At 42.0% G+C, this 25452-nt stretch overlaps 1 protein-coding gene across 5 annotated transcripts in view; it reads left to right on the forward strand.

Moving 5' to 3' along the window:
- Positions 1–25452, forward strand: part of SEC23B (SEC23 homolog B, COPII coat complex component) — a 44952-nt gene that overhangs the window by 14805 nt on the left and 4695 nt on the right. For 2 of the 5 annotated variants that reach the window (XM_049651194.1, XM_049651196.1), the window contains exons 10-19: positions 1355–1478; positions 2784–2864; positions 7681–7770; positions 8690–8796; positions 10228–10381; positions 14076–14153; positions 17258–17419; positions 18762–18848; positions 21527–21682; positions 22057–22122. In XM_049651194.1, the coding sequence (XP_049507151.1) occupies positions 1355–1478; positions 2784–2864; positions 7681–7770; positions 8690–8796; positions 10228–10381; positions 14076–14153; positions 17258–17419; positions 18762–18848; positions 21527–21682; positions 22057–22122 (1105 nt within the window). Of the gene's footprint in view, positions 1–1354; positions 1479–2783; positions 2865–7680; positions 7771–8689; positions 8797–10227; positions 10382–14075; positions 14154–17257; positions 17420–18391; positions 18656–18761; positions 18849–21526; positions 21683–22056; positions 22123–25452 lie in introns of those variants that run through there. The other 3 variants (XR_007462151.1, XR_007462152.1, XM_049651197.1) reach the window with 3 other exon arrangements.

Raw genomic sequence — 25452 nt, forward strand, 5'->3', positions numbered from 1 at the left:
TGGAGGGTGTGGCCTCCTATGCTGGAGGAGTTTAAGTCTAATAGGGGTAATAATAACCTGGCAGGGTTGTGTGAGTCAGGATTAGGTTTGTGTGAGTGCAACAGAAGTAGACACTGGAAATAGGCAGCCAGGGCTGGGATATTAGTTTCATTATCCCTGGGGCTGAGGCCCTTCCTGTGCTGTTCCACCACCTTTCTGTGCTACCTGAGGTTTAGGATGGTAACCGGGCTCTTGCTGTGTTATAGCAGCAGGAAGGAGGAGGGGTCCAAGGAAGATACGTGTCTTCCCATGAGAAGGCCCTCCACAAATCACAAAGGCTACCTCCAACAAACAAAGCTGAGTTACACAGCCACATGCAAGGCAGGCTGGGAAATGTAGCCTTTTTTTTTTTTTTTTTCTCAGGAAACCATGGATCCCATGGCTAAGGAGGGTGAGAAGGGTGGACTGTATAGGGCCAAAGAGCCATCTCTGTTCCTGGAGGGGTCAGGCACTCTGAGATAGCTGGACCAGATGATCTTGTGTCCTGCTCAATTCTGAAATCCTATTGGGTGATCAATGACTAGATGCATAACTTGGCATCAGGTGGTGCTTATCTGCCCAAATACATGAACTGCTGAAATTTTGAATAGTATTTTCCTCTAACTTCAAGAAGGGATACATATAGGTATTCATACACTAGAGATAATTTACATACAGGCAAAGATTCAATGTTTTGAGGCAGTGAATTAACCTGAAAAGGATTTCCTGCAGCCTGGGTATTTCCCCTGTCAGAGGAGAGTAAATGAGGGGAGCTGGACACATTTCCTCAGTAGATGACCCATTAAACCTGTGGGTTTACCAATGAAGGGTTCTTCTGTTTTCTTCTTCTTTTGAAATAATTACGGATTCATAAGAAATTGCAAAAATATTACAGAGAGGTCTGTCCATGCTCTTCCATTTAGCAACTCCAGTGGTTGTGTCTTAATAGAAATATAGCACAGTATCACAACCAGGGATTGACATTGTGTGATAGAATGAACTATATCATAGAGTCTGCTTGGACTTTGAGTTTGTACAGGCACTCATTTTTGTAACATGTGGGGGTGTATAGTATGAGGTTGTATCATCTGTAGATTTGTGTGACCACCTCTGTGGGACAGATTTAGAACTGTTCTAAGGAGTCCTATCTTTGATATTTTGAAAATAGTGTCTTTCCTAAGTACAAATTGAACTTGCTGTTTCCCATTTAAGTTAGTAGCACCTTCACAGACATGGGGTTTTTTTTCTTTCTTTAAATTACTGTTTGTGAACACCGTGGAAGCATCTGAGTGGCTTTCAGTCATCCTAAATGTTCACTTTCTTCTTTCTTTCCTAGAGGCCACATGGTGATGGGAGACTCTTTCAACACCTCTCTCTTCAAGCAGACTTTCCAGAGAATTTTTACTAAAGATTTCAACGGAGATTTTCGCATGGCGTTTGGTGCTACTTTGGAAGTGAAGGTATGATAACTTTCTAAAATTTTAACGGAAGAAGAGTGTTGTTACTTATTTAGTAGTCAGATTTGTAGAAGCCTCACCTTGCTGGACACAGACATCAAAAAGTAAATTAAAAGGTTCCCAGCAAAATAGTTGAACAAGGTATATTGATTCTATTACTGTGCTTCTTGAGGGTGACCTGTATATTTACTACTGTTTTATGCAAAGAGGTGTCTGATTCCCCTGCAGGCTCTGCTTGGTCCTGCTCTAGGACAGCAGGCCTGAGAAGTGGCGGCAGGCTGAGCACAGAGGCTGCCACGTGGTGTTGAGCACCCCCTGGCCGTCGGTATGGGCCACCACATTCACAAAGCCATGTTTATATTTAGTGGCTGTCTGCAGACTAACCAGAGCGCTCGGAAATAGTGCAGTAGTGGGAGTTTGGGTCCTTCTTTTTCTTGTAGGGACTGAAAACCCTACACACTTCATTCTGAGTTGTTGAGAAAACATTAGAAGGGGCTGCTACGTGATACAATTGGGATTATTACTTTGAGAATTAGAGATAAACTTTAAATAATCTCAAATGTTTGAGTTTTTTTTTGTTTTTTTTTTTTTGAGCTGAAGAGAGGTAGACTTTAATGAATTGAGATTTAAAACTCTAAGTATGTTGGCCATGTAGTTATGTTGGAGTTCATGAATTAAGCACTTTATTTATTTATTTGCTTATTTATTTATTTTTTACATTTATTTTTGAGAGACAGAGAGAGACAGAGCACAAGCAGGGGAGGGGCAGAGAGAGAAGCAGACACAGAATCCGAAGCAGGCTCCAGGCTCCGAGCTGTCAGCACAGAGCCTGACACGGGGCTCGAACTCACAAACTGTGAGATCATGACCAGAGCTAAAGTCAGATGCTCAACCAACTAAGCCACCCAGGTGCCCCTTGAATTAAGCATTTTTAAAGCAACATACAACAGTATATCCACTGATCACAGATTATAAATAATTACGGCTAAGTACTTGGGATTGGAAAGAAATGTATTTTTGGCGGAATTATTTTCTTCTATGTGTACAATAATTTCAAAGGTGAAAAAGTTCAAAATGCTGCATCATCTTTGGAACAAAGTTAATGCAGTTTCTAAAGGAGGATTTTATTCGTTTTTATCCGATTACAGTGGTCACAGAAAAGTTTGTAAGAGAATAATCCACGTAGGATTTCTTCTCACTGGAATGATAATGCTACCATATTTGTCCTGTAAGTTTTAGCTGTGTCTTTCGTGAGACGATGGCTCTCAATGAATTTTAACTTTATGCTGTCTTGTATTTCCATTTTAGACCTCTCGGGAGCTGAAAGTTGCAGGAGCCATTGGTCCTTGTGTGTCTCTGAATGTGAAAGGACCATGTGTGTCAGAAAATGTAAGGAAAACTCCATTGTTCTCACCCCCTCTGCCCCAGGATTTAATTCATTAGAAATGTCAGTGGGGCGACCTTATGTCACTTGTTGGGATGTGTCTGTGTCTGTGGTGAGGGGAGAAGGGCCAATTCTTTACTGATGACCACAACTCTGAGAGGTGGTGTCTTTTCTGTCTGTCCTTCCATCTATCTAAAGGGTCAGAGAGGAGAAAACTGAGGCTCGAGAGGTCAAGTATCTTGTTCTCTGGGTCAGAACTGATATGGAGGAGCTAGAGCCTAGGTTCCCCTAACCCCACTGTCCTTGTTTGGGTCTCTGTGACAATGAGCCACAAGGTATTCTGTGTAGCAAGGCAGGCATTCAGCTGAAGCCTTCAGGGATAAAGCTTTGTGTGTTGCCTTAGAGGTGATACCTTTGTCTCACTTCTCAGAGACCATCTTGAGTTGGTTGGGCATGAATGACACTGTTGTACATGCAGACAGGTATGTTCTTTGGGTAACACATTTTGAGAATATGTGAACAAACTTAAGTTAACCCACTAGATGGTGAGGTGGCTTTGCTGGTGGCTCACTTCCTCTGCTTATACTTTAGCTGCTAGGAGACAGACCGTTGGGTGCAGTGAGGCCCCTCCAGAGTGGTTCTGGGCTGGGATTGTCATAGTTACGTCCTTCCTTTGATGTCCTCTTCAATGAGGACACACTGGACTCTGTAGAGCCAGATGTGGATACAAGGGTGCACATTTACCCCTGCTATCTTATGGCCTGGACAAGGTACTTAATCACTCTGGGATTTAACGTCTTTATCTAGGAAGTGGAGATAGTAATAGTACCTGTTGGGAGGGCTAAATGAGTAAGTTCAGGTCAAACGTGCAGAACAGCCCCTGGCACAATGGAAGCCCACATAGATTTCATCTTTCTCATTCTCATTTTTTTTTTTTTTAACATTTATTTTTGAGAGAGACAGAGCATGAGCAGGGGAGGGGCAGAGAGAGAGGGAGACACAGAATCCAAAGCAGGTTCCAGGCTCTGAGCTGTCAGCATGGAGCCTGGTGCAGGACTTGAACCCACAAATTGCAAGATCATGACCTGAGCCAAAGTCTGATGCTTAACCGACTGAGCCACCCAGGTGCCCCTTACATCCTCACTTTTATCTTCATCATCAGTGAATATTCATTTAGTGACTACTTTGGTTTTGTTTTTTTTTTTGTTTTTTGTTTCAAGTTTTTACTTAAATTCTAGTTAGTTAACATACAATGTACTATTGGTTTCAAGAGTAGAATTTAGTGATTCATCACTTAACACAACACTCGGTGTTCATCACAGCAAGTGCCCTCCTTAATGCCCATCGCCCATTTAGCCCATCCCCTGCCCACCTCCCTCCATCAACCTTCAGTTTGTTTTCTAAATTCCACCAATGAGTGAAATCATATGGTATTTGTCTTTCTCTGACAGGCTTATTTTTGCTTAATATAATGCTTACTGACTACTTTGGTTAATGTTTTGTTGAAGTTGCCGGAGGCAAGGTGATTTGAGAGAATATTCCTATAATCCCCTGGGCGAGGCAGGTTGCTGCCCTAAAGCCCATCTGAGGAGTCACTCATTATCCCAGTGTATGAAAGGACTTATACCCCTAATTCCTGGGAGGGCTTTGGAAGGTTACCCTGTTCCAAAATATTTTCCATAGACTTAAAATCTCCTTAGAAGATAATTTTATGAATCAGTGGAAGCTTATTAGCTGTTCTAGGAACCGGTAGGAATTCAACGATGAGGTTTTGGGAAGGGGGTGGAGGATGCAAAGAGGGGGAGATAGAATTCAACATACAGAGAAGCTTAGGGAAGTGGGAAAGAGTCCTGTATACCCACCATTTACAGTCAGTAATTGTTAACATTTTGTCTTAATTCTGTCCTCTATTTTTGCAATATTTGCTTTGTCTATCTGATTATTATCTATTGGCCATATTTACTTTATCATACTTCTTCAGAACCTTTAAAAACAAGTTGCAGGTGTCATGACACTTACTCTTTTGGTGTGTATCTTCTAAAATTAAGGATGTTCTCCTACCATGACATATCAAACCTAAGAAAATGATAATTTGCTAATATCAGCTGTATTTAGTCATATTCTTTCCCTAATTTTTCCCTAAATGCCCTTCATAGCTGTTTCTTCCACATGCTAACCAGTATTGCATCTAGCATTATGTATCCTTAGTCTTTTTAAGTCTGGAATGGTCTTTCTGTTCTTTGAGGTTTTTTGCTTGTTTGATGACATCAATTTGTTGAAGAGACAGTGCCAAGTGCCCATCTCTTCTGCAATAGAGTACCACACATTCTCAGTGTATTTGATTGTTTCCTTGTGGTGGCCGTGAACTGGTTTCTGTCCTCTCTGTATTTTCTGTAAAGTGAAAGATTAGTGATTAGATTCAGGTTAGACCATTTTGTCCACCACAGTTCCTGGGTAATCTTATACCTCATGCGTGTTTCTTCAAGAACCACTTCTGTCTGGTCTTCTGTGTTAGTGGTGCTGAGTTACACAGTGTGGTGAAGGTGATGACTGCCCCACATCTTTCTGCTATAAGGGCACATTTCCTTTTAGTCGTTAGCAGTAAATCTGTTGAACGAGATTGTGGCAAAATGTGAATATCTTGCTTGCCAACAGCCTTTTACCTAATGGTTTTAACATCCATTGATTATCCTTACTTGAATCATTATGTTTCATTGGAGATTATCAAATAGTGATTTCCTAATTTTATCTTCATACTTACTCTGTTAAATGCAAGGTAAATGCTTACATACGGAATTTGTGTATTAGTGAGAAAATGTACTTCTGGGGCTCTGGAGGGTTTGTGGCCCACTCAGGCATTGGTGCTGATAGAAGAGGGAAGATTTTCTTTTTGTCTACCCATCTTGATTTCATTGGCTTGGGCCCTGCAAACAAGACTGGCAAAGGACAGGTTTCATAATAGAATAAATTAACGCACACATTACACGTAAACACATTGCATGTATGTACTCAGTAGGGAGTAAATCAAAGGGATGGTTAGAATTTGGGATTATGTGGTATCTTAACAAAAGAACAGTAAATCTGTAGAAAAGTGATAAGATACAGGAAAGGCACTTTGAGCCTCTAGGGCTGGCACAGTGTGGAAGGTAGATAGATGGAGGGAGCTAATGGAAGAGAAGGAGGGTTGGTCTTAGCATGTTTCTTGTATAGATTCGTCTTATGCCCTCTCTGGGCTGATAAGCATCTAGAGTTGTCTTTGATGATTGATAATCATCCTGCCCTTAGTAGGTGGAGAGCAGAGAGTTTTCTTATGTCTGTTTTTTCAAACTACCTTCAGCTTAAAATAACCCTTATGTCAGAGTGGTGTATTTTGCAATGGCATACTCTGAATCCCTCGAATTGAAACTTTAAGTTTCACATATTAAAACTTGAGTTGTGGTATGGGAAGATTCGGGAGAAAGGATTAGCAAGCCAAGAAAGGGAGGCATGCAATCTTCTTTTGCTTCTTTGCCATATTCCCTCGGTGTGGCCCTTCACTTTCCAACAGATGTTCCCTGCTTCTATTAGAAAAGGCCACTAAAAGGGAAGGTGACATGTACAAATCCATCCATCTCACCAGCTTGCTTTGGAAATACTGATGAAACAGAGCCCTCTCTTCTCTCTACCTTAGAACTGCTCTGTGATTTCACCTAAGAATGTTCCCTTCACCCTCTGACTGTCTCTTTCCTGAGATTGCTGGTTCTTTGGCCAGGTACAAAGACTCCTGGCATAGTTTTGTAGAGGCCACAGTGGTATCGGCTCTACTTACCTAACAGTGTACCATCTGGGTGCAGTGTACAATTCAGAGTCATACAAAAGAAATATGACCCTCTCGATGCATACTCATGTTACTTCCTAAAAAGCACAGTATTCTGGGGGTGCCTGGGTGGCTCACATGGTTAAGTGTCCAACTTTTGATTTTGGCTCAGGTCATGAGGGATCAAGCCCCACGTCAGGCTCTGTACCAACAGCACAGAGCCTGCTTGGGATTCTCTCTCTTCCTCTCTCTCTGCCCCTCTCCTGCTTGTTCTCTCTCTCTCATAAATAAACTTAAAAAAAAAAAAAAAAAACTTGGCATCTACTATTCTGCATTTTGATGAAGTATGTTAAAACATATATTTACTGAATGATAAGAATGTATGTTGCAGAATCTAGTGATCTTGGTTGACAATTCTAGGTATTTTTGACACCTGCAGCCTTTTCTTGTAGATGTCCTGATTAAAACAGCAACACTCTTCACATTTCAGTGAACTTCATTTATCATTGGGAGTCCTTCAGCTAGTCAATAAAAAGCAGGCTTCATACCACTAAAATCTAAATTCTCTTACAAAGATTTATATGTAGTTTTTGCATAAAGAAACTGGATTCAAAATTAATAATTAATAGTTAATATCCTGTAACTATTTCTTGTTCTAATAATAATGGTGAAACTTTCGAGCTAACTTTCAAGATAATTCTAACTGTGGCTTCTTTCAACTAACTTCAGTGTTACATACTCTGTGTGTGTGTGTGTGTGTGTGTGTAGAGGGAGAAAGAGCTATCTTGGTGATATAATGGAAATTGGTCCAAGTTCTAATATAAAAAGCTTAATTTTAGAGGCCTGTAATAAATCTTAAACTTTATTCTGGCTTATTATTGTACTTTTTTTTAGTTAAATTTAAATTTTCATTTGGAATGAAATCTTTCAAGTAGCCTACCATTCTTAGAGTCCGTATTTGTCATCAGCAGTTAACCACAGGAGTAGCTTTTTGTTTTTATTTTTAATTCCTCTTCTTACCCCAGGAGCTTGGTGTTGGTGGCACGAGTCAGTGGAAAATCTGTGGCATGGATCCCACATCTACACTTGGCATCTACTTTGAAGTAGTCAATCAAGTGAGTTGGATTTCTTCATGAGTATTCATGTCTCTTGGTGTTGTGTTTTCTGGTTTATTTATTTTGAGAGAGTATGTGGGGGGGGGGGGGGGGGGGGGGGGCAGAGAGAGAGGAATCCCAAGCATGCTCTGCACTGTCAGCACAGAGCCCAACATGGGGCTTGATCTCACCAACTGTGAGATCATGACCTAAGCTGTAATTGAGTTGGACACTTAGCTGACTGAGCCACCTAGGAATCCCTGTGTGTTCTGATTTATTACAGACTGGTGGCCTCTAGCTTCTTTCTCTGAAGACTGATGTTTCTTTGGGCTTGTGTTTGCCTGACATCTGTCTGGCACGACCCTTTTTTTCCTTTCAGGGTTTGGTCAGAGTCAGACAGCAGATTGCTTTCATCACTTAAATTGTTGAACTGATAAGTTCATCAGAAGGGGAATAGCTTTTACCAGCCATCATAATGTTGGTGAATTTTTGAGTATGTCAGTTTTTCCCCATTATTTTATTTAGAAAAATTCAAATGTACAGAAAAATGAAAAGAATTGCAGAGTGAATACCTGTACAATTACAGGTATCCTCACCCACCACTTAGATTCTATAGTTCTATAGTTCCCGTTTTACCTTATTTTACTTTGCTTTAAGACAAATTCCTGTCGTGTCTTTCATCCCTAAACACTTCAGCATGCATATCAGTAACTTGAGTTTAATATTTACTTGAATTTGGTTTTTTTTTTTTTTTTTTTTTTGAGGTAAAAGCTGTGTACAGTGACATGCCCAGATTTTTAATGTACCATTCAGAGTGTGTCGAGAACCTTACTGTCACCACTGTGTTAGTTGTTTTAGGAAGAGCACAGTGGGCTCTGTGACCATGTGTGTTTGAGTCATGCCTGTAACAGTAACCAGGTGTGTGGCCTATCATCTGCAGCACAACGCCCCGATCCCCCAAGGAGGCAGAGGCGCCATCCAGTTTGTCACTCAGTATCAACACTCCAGCACCCAGAGGCGCATCCGCGTGACCACCATTGCCCGAAAGTGAGCATCCTGGTTTCCTTTCTGTGGAACCACCAGTGCTTTTCTTTTGAAGAGATCATTTAACATCTGTTAGTTTATCTTAATAGTTCCATTGAATGGTTCTCACCAGTCTCACAGACTCATTTGATTAGAGAAGGAGGAGGAGGAAGAGATATTGCGGGCTAACCTAGTTAGGCCTGCAGACACTTGCCTAGAAGAATCCTCTTTCAGTAGGAATAAATTCATTAAAAATTAATTTTCATTTAATGACCCGTAAATACATCCTCCTTGTAAAAGATTCAAGCAGCTCATAACTGTATAAAGAATGGGTCTCTGCCCACTCTCCCCAGAGGTGAAATGCTATTACTACACCGGTATTTATCTTCACAGTCCCGTTTCTGTGCAGTTGTGTCGTGTGTGTGTATTATATGGACAGATGGCTTCTTATATTAGTATACTTACAAACTTTTCTCAATAATGTATCAAGGACGTCTTCCACGTCAACACATATGACCTCCTCACTGGTTGTAATGGCTGCACAGCACTGCATGGTTTGAATGGGATGTACCACTCCTCTCTTCAAGGAATTTCAGGTCCTACCTTCCTTCCAACAGTGCTGCATTCATGGGTTTAGGTCTTTGTGTATATGAGTATTTCTTTCCAGCCCCTTCATAGAAGTAGAATTTTGTATCCTGTAAAACTGTCCTAAGAAGTTAATTTGTATTCTCCCTAATACTCTAAGGAGAGTCCTGTATTCTCATTAATAATTAATATTATTGATCTCTAACATGCTAATATAGAGCAGTTTGCCACTTTTATATGTATTTTAAAATACATATTTATTAATTTTTCACATGTTTATTAATGGGTTGAGCACTTTTGATGTTTACTGGCCATATATATTTCTTTTGTGATAGCCTTTGCCCATTTTGTAAAACCTGTTTCTTTTTCTTGTTCATTAATTTACAGGGACTCTATGTATTCTGGATATGATTATTGTTTGTTGTTCATATCTGTTCCTGGTCTGTCTATTGTCTTTCAGTTTTGTTCATAATGTCTTTATTTGTTTAGAAAACTTTTGTATACATGCTAATTCTTTCTACCATGGGTATGATGCTGGAAAGTCATCTTGTATATTTGTAAACATATAGATTTTTGCAAGATTGACCTAGAGTAAGGAACTGGAGACTTAGGCACCTTTTGGGTATCTACTTTCATGATAACTTATGGCACATTGGGAAGTTCTGCGTAATTTTTCCTCTGCACTTACATCCTTCAGAGATCACATGAGGGCAAATGAGAATGTATGTAAAACTCCTGTGATTCCTTACTGAGTTCTAATCTATGTTGCCTTAGATGAAGTAACAGGACTTAGGTTTCTTTATCTTAACGGAAAGCTGGCTTTCTGGTCTCTCCTGAATATAAGCATGGCACTAATTCTGGAATTGTCAGTTGGGCAGATGCACAAAGCCAGCTCAGGCACATAGAAGCAGCATTTGACCAGGAGGCTGCAGCAGTCTTGATGGCTCGGCTGGGGGTGTTCCGTGCAGAGTCAGAGGAAGGGCCTGATGTGCTCCGGTGGCTAGACCGACAGCTCATTCGACTGGTAAGTTGGGCACCGTGGCACCAGGTTCAGTCTTAGTCTCTGCTCTACATTGAGAAAAGAAAGCTGATGCTTAAACCTGTCATTTCATACAGTTAGTCAACAAGAATTTTCTGTTGCTTACCTTAAGCCAAACACATTTACAAGTACCTTTTCCCCTCAAGGGCTTACATTATAGTTGGGAAGGAATGACATGCATGCACAGGACATTTGGCGAAAGATGCAAATCTGTGTACCCAAAGAGTTGATTTAGAGGAGTCCCTGTGGAAGCTGTAGTTCTATTTTTTCCCTCCAGGTGTGGGTGATATTTTTCAGCAGTAGGTGTCTGTGGCCCATTGAATGTAGAAATGCCTCATGTGTTGTTCTGGGTCTAATCAGGATAAATCACACAGTAATTTAAGCAGGGAAAGTTTTACTTAAAAATTACTGTCACAGGGCACCTGGGTAGCTCAGTCAGTTGAGTGTCCAATCCTTGATTTTGGCTGAGGTCATGATCTCAGGGTCATGAGACTGATTCCCACATCAGGCTCCACACAGCACGTGGAGCCTGTTTGAGAGTCTCTGTCTCCTTTCTCTCTGCCCTTCCCCTGCTCGTGCATATGCACACTCACTCTCTCTCTTAAAAAAAAAAAAAAAAAAAAAAAAAAAGGATTGGGGCACCTGGGTGGCTCAGTTTGTTAAGTGATGTACTCTTGATTTCAGCTCAGGTCATGATCTCATGGTTCATGGGTTCAAGCCCCACATTGGGCTCTTTGCTGACAGCGCAGAGCCTGCTTGGGATTCTCTCTCTCCCTCTCTCTCTGCCCCTCCCCTGCTCTCTCTCTCTCTCTCTCTTTCTCTCTCTCTCTCTCTCTCAAAATAAATAAATAAAACTTAAATGAGTTTCATTGATGAGCAAACAATATAAGAAAATTAAAAAAAGACTCACGACAGAGGCTTTGAATAATGAGGGATTGGCTAGTAGTAAGAAGCAAAGAGTAGTCTAAAGAATATAGGAAGAGCAAATGTGTAGCAGCCATTACTTCTAGGCTCAGGTAGATCCCCCAAGGAAGGACCCTCTACTTCCCAGGGCTGATCTAGGTGGGAGGGCACAGCCTTGGCTCACTGAGTCTCTCTTGGCAAGGAAGTTGCCCTAGTGTCATGGCAGAGGAGCTTGACAGAAATTCACCCTCTGGAATTGGATGATGAAAGTCTACCCTTGGGGTGCCAAGGAAAACTCTTCATAAGGAAGTGTCTCACCAGAGGCACACGGGGTATACAGAGGTAGCTGCTGGCTCCAAGAGCTCAGCACTGGGGAAGCCACAGGCACTCCGGCTGAGTGAGCATCCTGGAACCCTGAAACATCCTTGCCTCCAGCACACTCTACTGACAGCTTAACATCATGACAACTGGCACAGGAAAAATATTCAAAGGGCCCAAGCCCTTTTCACAACAGGCAAGAGTAAATTTGGAGCTACAAAGCAGTAAGTCGGTAATTGACATAGGCTTACTGTTATGGAAATTCACAGCACGGATTCATGATCAAACACCTATTTAACTTTATTCAGATGTGTGTGTGCCCTTGCTGTCCCATGGAACCATTTTTTCAGGGAATGTCAACATTTGAAACAATTTGAAAATTGAGCAGGTCTGGGTAGTTGGCAAGGTGAGCCTTGGGGAAAGGGGAAAGTGAGCTTTGAATCAGGTTTTCTTAAAACGAGCGGGATAACAGATGAGAAGTCAGGGCCAAGCATGGACAAGCCTGTGGGACATAGCTGTGCATTTCAGCTTTTGCTGGGGACCTGGAGAGACCTCATGAGGCCAGGTTGTACGTTGGGGAAAAGCAGTGAAAGTGCTGCTTAATTGTAGAATGCTTCATTTTATTTATGATTTTTTTAATATATATTTTTTTACTTTAGAGAGTGAGCAGGGGAGAGGAGCAAAGGGGGAAAGAGAGAGAGAGAGAGAGAGAGAGAGAGAGAGAGAGAGAGAATCTTAAGCAGGCTCCACGCTTAGCACAGAGCCCAGTGCAGGGCTTGATCTCACAATCCTGGGATTGCGACCTGAGCCAAAATCGAGAGTTGGACACTCAACCAACTGAGCTACCCAGGCACCTCTATGAATTTATTTTAATTTTTATTATTGAAGTGTGGTTTACATACAATGTAATTTTGGGTTCAGGTGCACTACATAGTGATTCAACAATTCTGTTGGATGCCTTGATTTTAAAGTGAAGTCACTGCCTTAATGTTGCGGGTAGATTCCTAAGCAGGGGAGTGCCATGAGCATGACGCTTGTGTTTACATCTACCATTACCATATGAGATAAACTACAGGGTGAAAGGCTGCTGTTATGGAGACCAGTGGAGGATTCTGGAGGTTCAAGGGAGCTGAGACTAGAGTGTGGTAGGACAGTTAGAGGGTAGGGAAAGTTTGGAATCAGGATGTATGTCGAAAGAAAAATTGATAAAATACGGTCACACTATTTATGGAATCAAAAACCAAAAAATCGACATTGACTTAGGTTTCAAGTGTGGGTGACTGTAAGGATGAGGGAGGGGTAGAAGGGGTGGAAAATTTTTTTTTAATGTTTATATTTATTTTTGAGATAGAGACAGCACTAGCAGAGGAGGGGCAGAGAGAGAGAGAGGGAGACACAGAATCTGAAGCAGGCTCTAGGCTCTGAGGTGTCAGCAGAGAGCCTGACGCGTGGCTCGAACTCATCAACCTTGAGATCATGACCTGAGCCAAAGTCAGACACTCAACTGACTGAGCCACCCAAGCGCCCTCCCCCCCAATTTTTTTTTTAGTGTACTAAATAGTTCGATTGATTTTACACATGAACTTGTGAAAATACGTCCGAGGGAAGCCATCCTGCATTTGGGTGCCCCTAACAGGCAGCACTAGATGTCGGGGTGGATTTAGATGACATCAGTCTGTTACTTATAGCTGAAGTAGTGAGGATGGGAGCAAGGGCCAAGGACTAGCCTCCAAAGAACCCACAGTTAGGAGGTAGGGAGATGAGGGGCCATGGAACAAGCCAGAGAAGGATCAGTTGGGGAGAATGAGAAATAAGAAAGTGCTGTGTTAGCAACTGGAGGAGAATTTCACGAGGTTTGGGGGAGCCACTTGGCCTGTGCTACTGGGGAGTCCAGGAAGGTGAGAGCCATACAAGGTCATCAGACTTGGTAGGAGAGGTAACTGTCAGAGATAATCTTTCCTTCAGTGGTGGAAGGTCCAGTTCTCTAGTGGCCAGAAGAGAGGTGCAAAACAAAGAGGAAATAAAGGCTGGAAGAGAAAATATTGTTCAGAAATTTGCCTTTGAAAAAAGGAAGAAAATTGAGGTGTAGAGTGATGCAACATCAAAGCTTATCTATTATTGCCAGTTTTTGGTGCACTTTGGGTTTTTTCCTATGGGAGAGGGCCTGAGAGAGTGCCTCGAGCCTCTGACCGGTCCAGGTAATCCTCTGGCAGCATTGCTTGGGAGCCCCGGGAGCTGGTGAGAAATGCAGGACGTCTCCACATCTGCCGAATCAGAATCTGTGTTTAACAACACCCTGTTGCTGGGTTGGCCCGACCATGCTTGGGAAGTGCTGGTCTGGGACTCTAAGTCAGAATTGAAATTGGAACATAGCTGTCCTACTGCAGGCATTTTTCCAGGTGACACTAACTTGGCTTTTCTCTCTCTTTTTTTCCTTTTTGCTGTTCCCTTTCAACAGTGTCAGAAATTTGGACAGTATAACAAAGAAGACCCCACTTCTTTTAGGTTATCAGATTCCTTCTCTCTGTATCCTCAGGTAAGTAATAGGTGTTTTTTAAGTAACTGTAGAAGAATAAATTGTGATCGAAATAAAATACGCTGCAAAAAAATTTTTTTTTTTACTCAGGCTCCGCACTGAGATTCTCTTTCTCTCTCCTCCAGTTGTGTGTGTGCTCGCTCGCTCGCTCTCTCTCTCTCAAAAAAAAAATTTTTTTTTTGGAAATAAGACTCACTGCTCTCAGGCTAAAGTGAAGACTCAGTGTGTTTTGAGACTGTGTCTATAGGTGATGAAGGTTATTCTGTTCAGTTCTCTGTGTCTGTGTGAGACCGTGTCTCAACCCTACGGAAGACACGATGACATATGCAGGAAGAAGAGATGTATGTAAACCTCCATGAAAAGGCAAAACAGGGTTGTTGCTGAAGGCCACAACAAAACCTTTTAATTCGAAACAGTGCTGGGTAGACAGCTTTCTCAGCAGCAAATCAAGAAAATGCAGCACATGTGAAGACGAGTATAACAAAATGGGACCAGAAATAATGACAAATATTTAATGATAAGTCTGTAGTGACTCTGCTACATTATACCCAGGAAACAGCAGTAATAACAGCTCCTGTAAATAACTGCACTGTGCCTGAACCAGGCACTTGGGAGCCGTTGGACAGGGAAAGGAGGGAGAGAAGTGGGCAGAGCTTGAAGCCGCTGTCAGGGATCTGTGTATTTACCCTTTCTGAACCCCCATCCTCATCTGTAAATGAGGAAACTAGAGCTTGGCCCTGTAGGTGCTGTGAGGATGCTAGGCCGAGGTGGATGGAGTGTTCACCTCAGGGCCAGGTGCTCTCTAAGTGCTTGTTGGTGGGTGTGAGCCCGCTCCACAGCTGGGGCCCAGGACTCTCAGGTGGCGTCTTTGCAGTTCAGCTTTCCCTGAACCAGAAGCAATCCCAACCCTTCCCTTCCCTTCCCTTCCCCTTCCTTTCCCCTTCCTTTCCCCTTCCTTTCCCTCCCCTCCTCTCCCCTCCCCTCCCCTCCCCTCCCCTCCCGTCCCCTCCCCTCCCCTCCCCTTCCCTCCCCTTCCCTCCCATTCCTTTCCCTCCCCTCCCCTTCCTTCCCCTTCCTTTCCCTCCCCTCCCCTTCCTTTCCCTCCCCTCCCCTTCCTTTCCCTCCCCTCTTTCCCCTCCCCTCTTTCCCCTCCCCTCTTTCCCCTCCCCTCTTTCCCCTCCCCTCTTTCCCCTCCCCTCTTTCCCCTCCCCTCTTTCCCCTCCCGTCCCCCTCCCTCCCCGCCCCTTCCCTCCCCTTCCTTCCCCTCCTCCCCTTCCCTCCCCTTCCTTACCCTCCCCTCCCCTTCCATCATTTCCTTAAGAATTAGTAGAGAGTAGAAAACTTCCATTTTTTAATAAATTTGTGAGCACTTATATATGCACATAGGTGTTATTCTTTCAATTACTCAATTTGGAAAGTGGTCACAGGTTTCAGTTGTGAACTTGTACAGCTTGGACTCTCAGGATTAGAAGGGAACCTTAGAGATCACTTCACTTGACCCCCGGCCCAGGGCAGGGTTCCGTGGTCCCTAACATGTGGGCCTCTGCCCTGTGCTGGAACAGCTGAGGCTGTACAGTGTTGTGGAAGGAGCCCTGGACCTGCCAGAGTCAGAGTGGAGTTCTGGCACTGGTTCTGCTGCTGCCGATTCTGGGTGAGGTCCTGAACCCCCTCCTCAGAAGGATGTTGATACCTCCTCAGAAGGAAGGAGTGGGTCTGGAGAAGTGGTTTGCAATCTCTTTGAAGCCGTGGAATCCTTTTTTCGAGAGGACCCCCTTAAAAGACAGCACGTAAAGCAGATAGACTTGCAGCTGCTTTGGTTGTGCCCACGCACCACCCTCACCCACTGGGTGCTGCCACAGCACCCCCCCCCCCCCCCCCCCCCCCCCCCCCCCCCAACCCGTACCCTAAGGATCTGCTAGGACTGAAGAGCACAGTTTGAAAACCACTGAATGAGGTGGTTTCCAAGATTCCTCCAGTTGTGGCATCTAGGTTAGAAGTCAAGCCCAGTCTTTGGAACCCAATGCCTGGAATAGAGTGGCTCTGCCCCTCAGTGCGAGTGGCCATGGGCAAGTTGCCTATCCCATAGTTTGCTCACCCGTAAACTAGGGAAGGTAAGAGAACCTACTTCGTGGGCTTATTGGAAAGATGAAATCATTTTTGTCAGCTGCTTTGTGCCTTGCACATGAGATACATTGAATATCAGCCATGATTATTAGGAATCTATGATTCAATATTTGGAATTTCAGGAAACTTTATACTTTTCAGTATAGCTCGTTCTGGCACCTCATTAGATTGAGCTAAAACTCTGCCGTCCACCTTCTGATCCTCATGGTAAAGAGCGTAACTCTCCAGCCTCATCTCTTGTCCTTCCCTCTCTCTTATCCTTCTCTCTCCTATACCCCTCACTCCATCCTGAGTCCTGAGCTCTCCACCTACTTAACTGCTGCTGCAGCTGGAGTCCCCTTCCTCTGGCCTCCTCATGCACGACTTTCAGACCCCCGTGGCTTGGGAAATCTGCTTCCCCTCCATTCCCACCCCATCCTACTAGTACTTTCTTGTATTGTGCTCACAATTTTTGACTGGCTTCCCTGAGTGTGCCTTTTCCCCACTGCACTGTGGCCTCTCTAGACGTTCTGTCTTGCAACCTGGCCCAGTGACTTCAGAAATAAATGCTGCTTTGCCTTTTCCTTTACATGTGGAAGCGTTGACATACCCACAGGGTCCCTCCCCCTTTCTCAAGAATAATGTTTATTTCTAATTGAGGTGAAAAACACGTAACATAAAATATACCATCTTAACGATTTTTAAGTGTGTAGTTCAGTAGTTTCAAGTATATTCACATTGTTATGCAACAGATTTCCAGAACTTTTTTATCCTGCAAAACTGAAACTCTGTACTTATTAAACAGATTCCCATTTCCCTGTTCCCCCAATCCTTGGTAATACCATGTACTTTCTGTTCACATGAACCCAGAAGCCTTGTCTTAAAGTCTGGCTTCTCTTTCAGAGATCAAAGGCAAGTCCACTATCTGGGGTTTCTAAGAAAGTTACAGCTGTATGCATTTACCTTTTTTTTTTTTTTTTTTTTTTTTTTGGTAAATGCAGTTCATGTTCCATCTTAGAAGATCTCCATTTCTCCAAGTGTTTAACAACAGTCCTGACGAGTCATCGTATTACAGACACCATTTTGCCCGACAGGACCTAACTCAGTCCCTCATCATGATCCAGCCCATTCTGTACTCCTACTCGTTCCACGGGCCACCAGAGGTGAGGTTTTACGTGAATGCTTTTCTCAGAGTTGGAATCACCTAGTATGGGTTGTTTCTTTTCTAGCACATTTACTCTTAGAACAAAGCTATAAAAAAAGAAAACTTTGAGTCTTAGTAGTAATTTAACATTATTTCTGAGTATTAAAAAATACACATAGAAAAAAGTCACAGGGCATACAAAGAAAGCTATTATCTGTGGAAGGCAGGATTACATGTTAAAAAAAATACGTAGGTATTTTTTTTCCAATGTGTTCATATACTTTGACCCAGTAAATCTATGTCTTGTGCCTGAAGGAAATCCTTCTAAATACAGAAAAAGCTTTGTTCAAAGAAATAGTCAAATGAACTGTTATGATAGATTAGAAAACAATCCACGTGTTTAATAGTAGGAAAATAAGTAATCTAAGAAATGTTTACAAAGTTTATGTAATGTGATAAAATATTAAAGTGTTACATGAAGGGGCTCCTGGCTAGCTCAGTCAGTAGAAAATGTGACCCTTTATCTCAAGGTCATGAATTTGAGCTCTGTGTTGGGCATAGAAATTATTTAAAAATGTAAAAAGGGGGGGAGAAAAAACAAGAAAAAAATACAAGTATCACATTTAATAATTTAAAAAAGGGTGGGCATCAGACTGGCTCAGTCAGAAGAGCATCTGACTCTTGATCTCGAGGTCGTGAGTTCAAGCCTCTTATTGGGTTTAGAGGTTACTAAAAGATATACATTAAAGAAAAAAAACTTAAAAACAAAAGTTACGTGAAAAAATAGAAACTTTTATAAATTATATTTTTCAGCATACGAAAATTAAATAATGTGAAAATAAATTACAAACGCTTGTTGTACTTGAGTACAAATTTTCTAATTTTCCTTAATGAGTATGTTACTTTTATTCCTGAAATAGAAATCATAATAAAATGTATTTTGTAGTAAACTTTTAAAACTTGTATTAAAAGCTGGTTTTTTTTCATATAGGCAATCACTGTTCTCAGTCATCTACAGCAGATTTGAGAGACTATGTCTCTGATGTGTTTCTGACACAAAACTGAGAATGTTTGGAATTAATTCTGGTTGCTGGAGCAAAAGATGTTCTTAATCTCTCTTCCCAGTTGATGAGGGATTATTTGGAGCCTGTTTCTTCTACAAAATTGATACTTCGAATTGCTGAGTCAGGGAGCAGAAAGGAGTTTCCTTAAAGATGAGAAAAAATGGGGAGAATCACCCTGCCAGGTGCCATTTGTAAGCAGCCTTGTAGCTGTGAAATGGACACCCCAGGTGTGGGGTTGGAGTGGTTGCCATGTGGGAACAGGGAAGACCAACACTGTCCCTCTCCCTTTTTCTTCAGCCAGTACTCTTGGACAGCAGCAGCATTCTAGCTGACAGAATTTTGCTGATGGATACTTTCTTCCAAATCGTCATTTACCTTGGTGAGGTAAGAAGATGTTAATTTCTTTCCTTACTATTGTTTTGGCTTTCTTTTTATTAATTTAGGTTTCAGTGACATTTGAAATAATTCAGGCTTAAAAGACCCACTGTTTATTATAATGAGTATAGCAGTTTTCATTCTATTGAATAAAATATTTCTTCAAGTCCCTGAGGGGCATTTGTATGTTTGGTAATTTTTAATTTTATTTGCTCTAAGTAAATCTCAGGTGGTCCTTTTAAATCACTATAACTTACTGCTTTTTGAGTTGTCAGGCAAGGTCACTTTACTTTTCCTCAGTCAGCTTTTCACTCACACTGCTATCCTTTCGGAGTTACGTTAGAGTCATTAATAAACAATAAGTTTGGGACCAAAGTTTTTCTTTGATGAAATAACACTGGGGGCAGCTGGCAGGCTCAGTGGGTAGAGCATGCGTCTCTTGATCTTGGGGTTGTGAGTTTGAGCCCCAAATTGTGTGTGGAGATTACTTAAAATCTTTAAAAAAAAAAAAAAGTGGCATGCTGATCCTTCCACTGGGTCTGTGGAGCCCAAGGATGACTGTAGATGGCTTTCAGGGGAGTCTCTTTCTTTCTCAACGGGATTTCCTGAGAAAATGAATGGCTCCTCTGAAGAAAATCCTTTCACTGAGCATTATGTTCATTGACATATTTTTTTCCTTCTACTGTCCATTCTTTACCTTCAATAAATTGTTTTGGTATTTGACATGACTTCCTAGTGTCTTTACATTAGATGTGATTTCAGATGTCCTGCAGTTATACGTTGTGTTTCAGAATTCCTGTAGTAACTTCAATGATTAGTTTCTTGATTTTAATATGCATACTTTTATGGTGTTCAGCTTTTTTTAGCATATTAATGCTCACTCTGCTGGCCGCTTGCCCACAGACACTAGGTTTCAGTAATGGTCCTAGACCCAGGGCCATTGGGTGACCAACTGCTGCTCCCACTGGTCCTACAGAAGCAGTAATCATGACTAGGTTTCTAGCCTTCAGCTCTCCCCTTACAGATGTTTCTGACCACAACCCCTGTCCTGTCCATTCATATGTTTATTGAGCACCTTCTGTTGCATGCAAGTGATGGGTTCTAAAGACGAAGATAATGACATAGGTCTCACTCTCCAAAAGCCCCAAGTCTGCTGGTTGTGGGTGTTCTGATTAACTCTTGGACCCAAACCAACTTATGGGCATTTCCTTTATGCCAGCAGTCAGTCAGAAATTAAGACCTGGAAGGGGCACCTGTGGGTATGTTGGTTAAGCATCTGACTCTTGATCTCGAATCAGGTCATGATCTCATGGTTTGTGAGATCAGGCCCTGAATCGGGCTCTGTGCTGACTGTGCAGTCTGCTTGGGATTCTCTCTCTCTTCTCTGCCCCTCCCCTGCACTTGTTTGAACTCTCACTCACACGCGCACTTTATAAATACATACATAACATACATACATATATACATACATACATACATACATACATACATACCTACAAATTAAGACCTGGAAAATGTTATTGTAAACTCTGAGAAGAAGGGAGAACAGGCTGCAGAAGGAAGCATCTAAAGAGAATCCTCTCCCTGATAATCAGACTAACAGTTTTGTTTTTAAAACCTATTGGTCACTTGTTAGTCCTCTTACTCCATTTCCCCTCTCACTGTTTTCTTTTTTAAAATGTCCCCTAAATAACATGTGAAAGCACTTCAGATTATTTTAAAGATATATTAATCAGTCAGCAAATATTTCTTGATTTCCTGTGTGCACAAGGCATTTTCTAGAGCATTGTTCTTGGGGATACAAGAGGGTGAGACACAGTGTTAGCTGAGGTGGGGGGATAGGTTTTACCTTCCGCACCATAGTATATTGCCTTCTACTAGCCTAATGAACACCTACACTGTGATTCTTGCAGCTTTTTTCTCTCCAGTCAAGAGTGTCCCAACTCAGGGCCCAGGGGAGGTGGGGTGAGTCTGTGTGACACTAAGCACTGGACGAGGGTGTAGAGGTGTGCCCCTAGTCACAAGAAGGGCGAACAGATTCTACATAGGAAGCCAACAGATCCCTTTCCCTACCAGCTGGAAGGACATGAGAGGCTGAACTGAGTGATGGCACTGGGAATGGAAAGGAAGGGTGGCTCTTTGGGACAGCGGTTCCCTGGGTGTTTTTAGCTAGTTGGTATGTACAGTTAGAAGGGAAAGAGGTAAGAGGTGCCTGGGTGGCTCAGTTGGTTAAGTGTCCCACTTCAGCTCAGGTCATAATCTCACAATTCATGAGTTCGAGCCCCACATCAGGCTCTCTGCTGTCTGTGCACAGCCCACTTCAGATCTTCTGTCTCCCTCTCTCTCTGTCCGACCCCTGCTCGCTCGCTTGCATATTCTCTCTCTCTCTCTCTCTCTCTCTCTCTCTCTCTCTCAAAAATATTAAAAAAAAAAAGAAAGAAAAGGAAGAGGTGTGACTGATGGCTGTGACATTTCTGGGAGAACTGTGTAGGTGGGGGTGTTCTGTCTGCACCTCTTTGCTTACTCCTACTTACACTACCCAGCTCCCCTCTGCGACTTGTCATTCTTGATGTAAGACTTTCTTACGGGAAACAAGTTCTAGGTGGTGGTGGGAATGTCAAGAGTGTCAAGGAAAACTATTGTTTTGGTGTTTCCACGATGGTTTTGGTTGGTTTGTTTTGGTGCAGACCATAGCCCAGTGGCGTAAAGCTGGGTACCAGGACATGCCTGAGTATGAAAACTTCAAGCACCTTCTGCAGGCACCACTGGATGATGCTCAAGAGATTCTGCAGGCGCGCTTTCCAATGCCACGTTACATTAACACGGAGCACGGAGGCAGCCAGGTGAGTGAGTTGAATTCCAGCTCTCATGGTTGGTTTCCTGATGTATTTTCATGGCTATAAAACCAATGTTGTAACTAATATTTTATGTGGTGACATAAATTGACTTTCAGCCAAACTTCAAATATGACTTCTTAAATGAGTGGTAAAAACACATTAACATAAAAGTAGAGGGTTGCCAAAATAAAACACATATCTCATGTTTTAGGAACCCTAATAAATGGGGAGTCATTGGCTTACATTAAAGAAATCGGTTCCTATGTAGTAGAAAAATGCTAATTTAACAAAAGAAATGTTGTAAACACTTTTTTTTTTTTTTTTACTATTACACTAATATTAATGCCATTGTAATCTTTAAATGTCTTCCTTTTTTAAAGGCCCGATTCCTTTTGTCCAAAGTGAACCCATCTCAGACACACAATAACCTGTACGCTTGGGGACAGGTAAGAAATTGTCAGGTATCTAGGGGAGGAGGCCAGGCTCTTGTTGAAAAACTTGTTACCAAATAGATCTCTTTGGCCTTAGAGACAGAATTCACTCAGGTATTTTGCTGGGGGGTGGGGGTGGGGTGGAAACTTTGAATACTGTAGCTGGGGTGGGAGGGGACACTGGTATGGATCTCCTGCAGTACACAGCATAATATGACAGATTCAGCCAGAGGACAGAACTCTGTAGCATGACCTGCATTTGGCTGTCCTCATAGACGCAACAACATCACCCTCAGCCTTCTCCCCCCTCGTCCCTCTCCCAAGGGTGCAGGGCAAAAACATCTACTCCTGCTCCCCACTGGTTCTGCCTCCTCACTTGTCAGCCTCTGATTCCTTCTTTATCTAATTATTCCCAACATTTGTGTCTCTCTCAAGTCTTTTCTTTCACTCTGTTTTCTTACGCTTTTTAAAGTTAAACTTTCTTTTGAGGTAATTGTGAATTTAATTGTAAATTTACAAGCAGTTGTGAGATATAATGTGGACAGATTCCCTGTGCTCTTTACCTCGTGTCCCGCAGTGGGAACATCTTGTACAACCATAATGCAGTATCATGGCCGGGATACTGACGTAGATGTGGTCCAGATACACACTTCCATCACCACAGAGATCTCTCATTTGGCTTTTTATATTCACTCTCACTTCCCTCGCCTCCACCTGGCTACTGCTGCTGGTTTCTCCACCTCTGTGATTTTGTCATCAAGAAGGTTATGTATGTGAAATCACATGTTACATAACCTTTGAGGACTGGCTTTTTCCCTTCAGCATGATTATCTAAAGATTCATCCAGGTTGTTGCATGTGTCAATAATTTGTTCCTTTTTACTTGCCAAGTGGTATTCCCAGATGTACTGGTGTAGAGATGTACTGTAGTTGCTTAATCATTCACCCGTTGAAGGACATCTGGGTTCACAGTTGCTGGCCGTTAGGAATAAAGCTGCTGTAAATATTCACGTACGGGTTTCTTACGAACACAAATCTTCCTTTCTCTGAGATAAATGCCCTGGAGTATATTTGTTCCGTTGTACGGTAGTCATGTGGTTAGTCTAAGAAGCTGTAGCAATGTGTGAGTGATCCAGTTTCTGTGCATCCTTGTCAACATTTGGTATTGTCATCATTTTGATTTTAGTTATTCCAATAGGTGTGTAGTGGTATAACATTGTGGTTTTCAATTACATTTTCTCAGGGCGCCTGGGTGGCTCAGTTGGTTGGGTGTCAGACTTTGACTCCGGTCATGATCTCACGGTTCATGAGTTCAAGCCCCACATCTAGTTGGCTACTGTTAGTGCACAGCCCACCTCAGATCCTCTGTCTCTCTCTCTCTCTCAGATAAACATTTAAGTGAATAAAATAAATTACATTTTCTTGATGGCTAATGATGCTGAGCATCTTCTCATGTACTTTTCCACTTACCTATTTTCTTCAATGAAATCTTTCTTTTATCTATCTTATAATTGGATTATTTGGCTTTTTTGTTGTTGAGTTTTAAGTTCTTTATGTGCTCTATGTGCTAGCCTTTTGTTGAATATGTGGTTTGTAAATATTTTCTCTCACTTGTTGCTATATCCTTTTCACAGGGTCTTTTGCAGAGCAAAAGTGGTTTTTAGGAAGTTCACTTTTATCAATGTTTCCTTTTATGGATTGTGTTTTTGGTGCCAAGTCTGAGAACTCTTTGCCTAGCCCTAGATCCCAAAGATGTCCCGTGTTTGTTTGCCTAATTTTACATTTACCTTTCAGTCTGTGATCCATTTGAATAATTTTTTTTTTATTAAAAAGAATTTTTTTTTAACGTGTATTTATTTTTGAGACAGAGAGAGACAGAGCATGAACGGGGGAGGGTCAGAGAGATAGGGAGACACAGAATCTGAAGCAGGCTCCAGGCTCCGAGCTGTCAGCACAGAGCTCAATGCGTGGCTTGAACTCACAGACTGTGAGATCGTGACCTGAGCAAAGTCAGACGCTTAACCGACTGAGCCACCCAAGTGCCCCAATTTTTTGAGTTAATTTTTATATACGATGTGAGGCTTAGTTTTATTTTTTGCATACGGATGTCTAATTGCTCCAGCAGCATCTGTCAGAAAGGCTGTCTTTCATTGAATTACTTTTGCATCTTTGTCAAAGGTTAGTCAGTCATGTATGAGTCCACTTCTGGGTTTTCTTTTCTGTTGTGTTGATCTGTGTTTCCATCTGTCTATCAATACAACAGTTTTGATTACTGTAACTGTACAGGTTGTCTTAAAGTCAGGTAGACTGGTTTCTCCCACTTCTTTTTCAAAATTGTCTTAACTATTCTGGTTCCTTCGATTTTACATAAACATTTGAGAATAATCTTGTTTATGTCTTTAAAAACTCTTGCTGGGATTTTGATAAGAATTACATCAATCCAGGGGTGCCTGGGTGACTCAGTCAGTTGAGTGTCTGACTTTAGTTCTGGTCATGATCTCATGGTTTGTGAGTTTGAGCCCCACATTGGGCTCGCTACTGTCAGTGCAGAGCCTGCTTCAGAGCCTCTGTCTCCCTCTCTCTCTGCCCCTCCACCACTCGCACACTCTATCAAAAAAAAATTTTTTTTTTAAAGAATTACATCAATTCTCTATATCAATTTGGGGAGAATTGACATCTTTACTATGTTGAGCCTTTCCAGTCCATGAATTCAGTATATGTCTTCATTCTGTTTTGATTTCTTACTCTTTCTTTAAGGTTGAATGTTTTCACTTTTTTTTTTTTTTTTGAGTGATTGTGAATGGTATTATAGTTTTGATTTCAGTGTCCCAGTGTTCATTGCTAATATGTAGAAATACTGCTGATTTTTGTATTTTTATCTTATATTCTGTGACTTTCCTGAGTTACTTACTACTTCTGGTAATTTTTTTGTAGATTGTTGGGATTTTCAACATAAATAATCATGTCATCTACAAATAAGAACAATTTATTGCTTCCTTTCCAATTGAATACCTTTATTTCCTTTTCATGTCTTGTTTTTCTGTTTCAATTCATTGATTTTTGTTGTAATCTTTATTTTCTTCTGCTTGCTTTAAGTTTATTTAGAAGTGTTGCTTAGTTGGGGCGCCTGGGTGGGTCAGTTGGTTGAGCATCTGACTCTTGATTTTGGCTCAGGTCATGATCTCATGGTTTGTGAGTTCAAGCCCTGTGTTGGGCTCCACACTGACAGCGCAGAGCCTACTTGCGATTCTTGCTCCCCCTCTCTCTGTGTCCCTCCCCTACTTGCTCGTGCTTTTTCTCTCTCTCAAAATAAATGAACTTAAAAAAAAAAATGAGTATCACCCTA

This window comes from Panthera uncia (genome assembly GCF_023721935.1).
Source record: "Panthera uncia isolate 11264 chromosome A3 unlocalized genomic scaffold, Puncia_PCG_1.0 HiC_scaffold_11, whole genome shotgun sequence".
Taxonomy (NCBI): domain Eukaryota; kingdom Metazoa; phylum Chordata; class Mammalia; order Carnivora; family Felidae; genus Panthera; species Panthera uncia.